Source organism: Oryzias latipes, chromosome 5 (genome assembly GCF_002234675.1).
Source record: "Oryzias latipes chromosome 5, ASM223467v1".
NCBI lineage: Eukaryota > Metazoa > Chordata > Actinopteri > Beloniformes > Adrianichthyidae > Oryzias > Oryzias latipes.
The window spans coordinates 4,451,848-4,458,072 of NC_019863.2; the positions used below are offsets into that span (position 1 = coordinate 4,451,848).

At 40.0% G+C, this 6,225-nt stretch overlaps 1 protein-coding gene across 2 annotated transcripts; it reads left to right on the forward strand.

Annotated features, from left to right (window-relative positions):
- Positions 1 to 1,708: 1,708 nt before the first annotated feature.
- pfdn5 (prefoldin subunit 5) lies at positions 1,709 to 5,707 on the forward strand. 2 transcript variants are annotated; one of them, XM_004068505.4, is made up of 6 exons: positions 1,709 to 1,839; positions 3,031 to 3,133; positions 4,261 to 4,292; positions 4,478 to 4,552; positions 4,630 to 4,735; positions 5,004 to 5,707. In XM_004068505.4, exons 1-6 carry the CDS (start codon positions 1,774 to 1,776, stop codon positions 5,084 to 5,086), a joined length of 465 nt encoding a protein of 154 aa, XP_004068553.1. In that variant the 5' UTR covers positions 1,709 to 1,773; the 3' UTR covers positions 5,087 to 5,707. The 2 variants fall into 2 exon arrangements, with proteins under 2 accessions (XP_004068553.1, XP_023810515.1); XM_023954747.1 differs by having other exon boundaries at positions 1,816 to 1,974.
- Positions 5,708 to 6,225: the final 518 nt, after the last annotated feature.

Here is a 6,225-nt window from a genome sequence, read left to right on the forward strand (position 1 = left end):
TGACCTTGTTGATCAGATTTAGGGAGAGATTAGTTTAATTTTCGAACTACATTTCGAGTTCCGGCTTTAAAAGTTGTTTGAAAACTGGTTGTTATTGTTTAACACCTGAGTGACGCAAAGGACCATCATGCTACCCAATTTGCCTTCATATGCACATCTGAGGTGACGACAAATAAAAACTTTAGTGTAAGAGCTTGAAAAAACAAAGTTTAAGGAAGACTTGCTGTAAACATTCTGAAATGGCTCTGCATCAATGTTGTCTACATTTGTAGATTTTTTCTCTACTTTGTGTTACTTGAATATTGACAAATCTAATTTTTAATCTGCCTATGAAAAAGGAAGCAGGACGTCCTGAAAAAGAGGGGAAAAGTCTTAATTTGGTTCTTTTGAGTTTTGGTAGAATTTGCCGTTTTTGTCTATGAATAAGAGTATAAACTACGCTTCAAACCTCAGGTAGCCTACCTTAAGATTTAATTCCTAAATCCAAACTTCAAAGCGGGTGATGGCATAAAGAAAGTAGTGTCAATTTTGTCTAGAAAATACTAGGTCATTAATCTGCATGTTTCAATATTGAATAAATATTAAGCAAAAATAGAAAGTTCAAATATTTGTCACAAACACACAGTATGACATGCAGCCAAATGCTTCGTGTAACTGATATGCAAACTAGAACAAGTATGGGCCCCTATACTTGACCCACAGACTGCATGGCAGTTGTTCAACCTGCAGATGTAATTGACTAAATTAAAAACCAGATTATTGTACGTTTCCATGGTCTCTTATCGTAATTTTAATCTTCTTTCTCTTTTGGCTTTTCCCATCAGGGGTCGCCACAGCGAATCATCCTTTTCCACCTCACTCTATCATGAACATCTTCTACCCTAACGTTAGCCAACTTCATGTCCTCTGTTAAGACATCCATGTATCTCCTCTTTGGCCGTCCTCTTGCCCTCCGGCCAGGCAGCTCCATCTCCAACATCCTTCTACCAATATATCCACTATCCCTCCTCTGAACATGTCCAAACCATCTCAGTCTGGCTTCTCTGACTTTGTCGCTAACACAGGCAACATGAGCCGTCCCTCTGATGTACTCGTTCCTTATCCTGTCTAACCTGGTCACTCCTAAGGAGAACCTCAACATCTTCATCTCCGCTACCTCCATCTCAGCCTCTTGTCTCTGTCTCACTGCTACCGTCTCTAACCCATAGAGCAGAGCTGGTCTCACCACTGTCTTGTACACCTTTCCTTTGAGTCTTGCTGGCACTCTTCTGTCACACAACACTCCTGACACTTTCCTCCAACTGCTCCAACCTGCCTGCACTCGCCTCTTCACCTCTTTTCCACACTCCCCATCACACTGAACTGTTGACCCCAAGTACTTAAACTCCTGCACCTTCTTCACCTCAGCCCTCTGTAACCTAACGCTTCTACCTTGATCCCTCTCATTCAGACACATGTATTCTGTCTTACTACGACTGACCTTCATGCTTATCGTAATTTTAATATTCTGCAGAAAAAAACCCATTCAATTTCAATCAAAGAAACTGTTATGCAGAGTCTGCGTTAGAAAATAGTCATATAAACTAGAGCTAGTCAACATATTTAAAAAGGAAGTTTTCTTCTTTCCTTTTATTTATTTATTTTTTGCATTTCATTTTAAATCATATTTACTTTGAAACAGCTTTCATGTTCTAATAAACCGGAAAATATGTCAACCGGAAGTACATCTCGCAACCGGAAGAAGAATCCGTCTTTTGTCACCACGCTTCCAACATGGCGGTGAATCTCACAGACCTCTCTCTGCCGCAGTTAGAAGGACTCAAAGGCCAGCTGGACCAGGTAAAATGCGTGAGTTTAGACTGAATATGTGACCGCTGCTTCTTCATGAAGGCGTCTACGCTAAAGGCGGGAATGAGAGCAGCGCAGCGGCCGCGGAGGGTCATGATGTTTCCCCGCAGGGGCGTGGAGTTTCAGGTGCTGCTCGGTTGTAAAGAAGGGTTTTTGAGTTGACAGAGAAAAAACCGACAATAGTTTATTTTACAATTTGTCCTTAGACTTTATAGGATTTAATTGATACATAGACAGGATGGGTAGCGACCTTCAAGAGTTAAGAGAAATGAGTCACAGTTTGAACTTGCCTGGCCTTATCATTATATTATTTACATTTTTTTGTTAAATTTTGAATCAGGCTTATTGTTGTCATTCAACCAATACACCCGCTATGAGTGACAAAGCAGCTGAGTTTTTACAATGCACACATCCGGGGGAAAAAACGTACCTAACGGTACAGAAGTGAACTGAACCGAACCTGCTGTACTGAAACGCTTCGGTTCAACTACGTTTATTCTTACACCCCTAGAACATATAATACCCTTATTGATAAGGCATTCTGGCGTTGGGAATTATTATAAATTCTAATGAATTCAAGAAATGCAACAGAATCTATCCTGGTGAAGTAGTCACAGGTGTGCAGTTTAGTGTAGTTTACCTCTATGTGGCAGATGTCAGTGCTAAACATCTACAAAATTAATCAAATAACAACATCACTCACTGAAGTAAATTGTTGTAGCATTTCAGGATATGACTATGTTAATGAAAAACTACCTAAATTATTGAACACAATCGTGCTGGAAAGAAAAATTGCACAAAAGCACGACTGAAACCGTTACCAAAAAGCCTGTGTGCGATCATTTCCAGCTGAGCGCCGTCCAGACCGCGCTTGGTGGCCGAAAGAAACTGCCAGCTCAACATTTCTGCAAACTGTGGCCACGGGGCAGCAGGAGTGTTGGCATAACTTGGTCATTTCCAGGATCTGCTTTTGCAACCTCAGTTTCTCAGCTTTACTATCAGTTTTGTTTCACAATGCAACAAAACATCACACTTATGCGTCAATAAAAAACTGGAAACATTCGTTTTCTAAAACTAGTGAATGGTGGTGTATCTGAGTACATAGATGGAACTCCTCTGGGGTGTTTCTTTTAATTTTTTTTAATTGCTTTTTTGAAATTCATGCTGTGTTTTTTTTCCCAGGAAGTTGAATTCTTGACTTCTTCAATTGGCCAGTTCAAAGTTGTGCAGACCAAGTATGTTGAAGCAAAAGACAGTTTAAATGTACTGACCGAAAACAACAAAGGTATGTAAAATGTCCCTTACTGGTAATTTGTTTGATCATTAATGTTTTAAAAAATGTTTTATAGTTTTACTTCTAACTTTGCTTAGGATGGCACCTCTTTTAACCGTCACACCACGTGCGCATAGATCAGTGTTTTCACACCTTTTTTGAGCCACGGCACACTTTAACCTTGACAAAAATCCTGTGGCACACCAGCATCCAAAAATAAAAATAAAACTCCTAGTCTGTTTTGATCTACAGCCCCTCTGCAATCTCACATGCATTGTTGTGATCATTGTGGCAGAAAAAGCTGGAAGCTGCAGCTGGTTTTCTAAAAGATGTAATAAAAGTTAAGTTAGAAGATTTAAAAACTGTTTGGTGTGTGTTCGTTGTGGTTTCAAGACGTCAAAGGAAGACTCATTGTACACTGATACGCTGCCACTTTAACCCAATGCATCATGGGAGATGTAGTGTCAACAGCCGGCAAACGCCAGACAGACTGGCGTCTTGGAGCTTCATGGTTTTGTTCCCTTGTTCCACGGTCTGACACCGGATTCTGTGGAAAGCTACACCGCTAAAGACGAGCTTTAGCTGGTATTTTTGTTGGAACTGAGAGACTTTATGAGCAGAAATGGAACAAGGAAGTGAAGACTTTAACCACTTCTGATTGGTCAGACTGATGACGTATGATTAAGACTCCAAGAATGATTGGCGGAGACAGTTAAAGGGGCGGGACTTTTCAGAAAACAGTTAATACTGCAGCTAAATCACGGTACCGTCATTCTTATTTAAAAGTCTTTAATATAATCAAATAAACACAAAGAAAAAAGTATTTTACGACACCTTTTGCTTTGATTCCTGCTTTGCACACTCTTGGCATTCTCTTGATGAGCTTCAAGGTGACAGTGATGTTACGGAGCGAAATAACAAGAATAAACAAATACGTATCGTACACACATCCTAAATCCTAAGCTCCAAGTCGTGTTTTAAGCCCTTGACGTCAAATGTCAAGTCAGTGCATGTGAGGCTGAAGTGTCACTCAAGTCCCAGGTCCAAGTCTCCGACTGTCCTTCAGTCTTGGAGGCTACAGAATGTCTAATATATACAGATGGTTGAATTTAACAACTTTCCCTCTTTCTTCCATACAGGAAAAGAATTACTCGTCCCCCTCACCAGTTCTGTATCCTTTATCCATCTAACTATTTTTAGTCTTTTGTAGTCATTTACAAAGTCTATAGTTGTCATGAAAAGGTTTATTTATATAATAAGTTCCACAAATTAGATAAACTCCAACAAACCGTTTTCATTTGCTGTGCATCTGTAAACAGCTTGTTTCTATTGACCTTAAGCAGAGCTGCTGAACAGATGTACGTCCCCGGCACATTAAACGACGTGGAGCACGTGTTGGTGGATGTGGGAACGGGATATTATGTGGAAAAGGTAAAAGTGGAAGCACTTTGAAACTTGAACTTCATAAACAGTCAGTAGACTGTAAATCTTACTGTTTCTGTTCCCAGAATGTGAAAGATTCAAAAGAATTCTTCAAGCGCAAAATAGACTTCCTCACCAAGCAGATAGAGAAAATTCAGCCAACTCTCCAGGAAAAACACGGCATGAAACAAGGTAGGCCATTCTCACGCATGATATAGGGCTGGGAATTATTCTTATTTTTGTTGTATATCATCTTATTACTTTATGGAAGACAAAAATAACATTTAATGAGGCGCTAATGTGACTGAAGTGATAGTTTTATAGTCGGGACAAACTATAGTTATTTCATTATCCTCAGATTTAATGAAGCATCTGTTGCAGCAAAGAAAGTTTTTTCTTTTTAAATATATTTTTGTCCCTTTGGCATCCGGGTTTAATATGTTGGTTTTCCCTCTTGCAGCTGTGATTGAAGTGATGAACATGAAGCTGCAGCAGCTGCAGAGTCAGCAAGGATCACAGGCGGTTGGGACCAGCAAGGCTTAATGAGAGCAACACTTTCTGCATTTTTAACTCCACCCACAAAAACTCTACCGATACTGTTGTGTTGCTTTGGTCAGTCGGATCATTAAAGTGCTCACTATAACTTAAACAAACGTTTGACTTTGTTTTTTTAGAACGTACCGATAATCCCTACATTTTTTTTTATTGACAAGATGTTTAAATATATCTTATATTTCAGTTTTAACTGATTTGCTTGTTATAACAGGCTTTTTAGTGGACATGCAAGTTAATAAATGTTGTCATTAGAATTTCTAAGTTGATATAGTTTTCAAGAGCAGTACAGCAAATATATCATCTGAAGCTTTTTTTTTTTTTGCCTACTTAAATCTTTTTACAAGCAACCTCTGCTACAGAGACCTGATGGCTGCATCAGCTAAAGCAGTTCTGTCAGAAAACTGAGGCATGGCTCTAAAGAGGATGGCTCCTTTGCCTTTTTCTCTCCAGAACAAGTATCTGGAAGCGTGTTGCATTCAATGAAGAAACAAAACACTGGGGATTTTTTTTCCAAACGGGCTGGGCTCCAACCTCATCTGCTCATGAAAACTGTAAGATGGGCTGCAATTAAAAGTAATAAAGCAACATTGTGTCCGTGTCGTAGACATGAATCGTTTTGTTCCTCTGCTCGTCTGTTTTGTTCTTCCATCTGACTTTATCCACAAACATTAGAGACAAATGTTGGACGTCGTCCTATTGACCGGGACAAACTGTTTTATTTTTGTCTGAGAGTCGATCCTGGTGACATGTGGCACAAAGCACCAAAGTCTGTGGGTGGCCTGCTGGACGCTCACGTTGTGGGTGTGGTCAACTTTGTGCCTCCGTCTTTTTTTCCAGATTATTTTGATATCATTTTTAAAAAATAATTTTCTTTTCCTTTGAACTTTCCCATCGGGGGTCGCCACAGAGAATCAGCTTCCCCCGTCTAACCCGGTCTTCTGCATCCTCTCCTCTAACACCAGCTACCTTCATGTCTTCATACTCTGCATCCAGAACCTCCTCTTTGGTCCTCCTCCAAACCTCTTGCCTGGCAGCTCTAGACTCATTCATCATCATCGCATCATTCTACCAATTCTCTGTCTCTCCTCTGGTCATGCTCAAACCATCTCTGCTGGTCTCTCTGACTT

Excerpts from the sequence above, each read along its gene's own strand:
- pfdn5 (XM_023954747.1), top strand. The coding sequence starts at position 1,885 with ATGAAGGCGTCTACGCTAAAGGCGGGAATGAGAGCAGCGCAGCGGCCG. Across the intron at positions 1,975-3,030 it reads GCAGGGGCGTGGAGTTTCAG|GAAGTTGAATTCTTGACTTC; the intron begins GTGCTGCTCGGT and ends TTTTTTTCCCAG. Across the intron at positions 4,293-4,477 it reads TCGTCCCCCTCACCAGTTCT|ATGTACGTCCCCGGCACATT; the intron begins GTATCCTTTATC and ends GCTGCTGAACAG.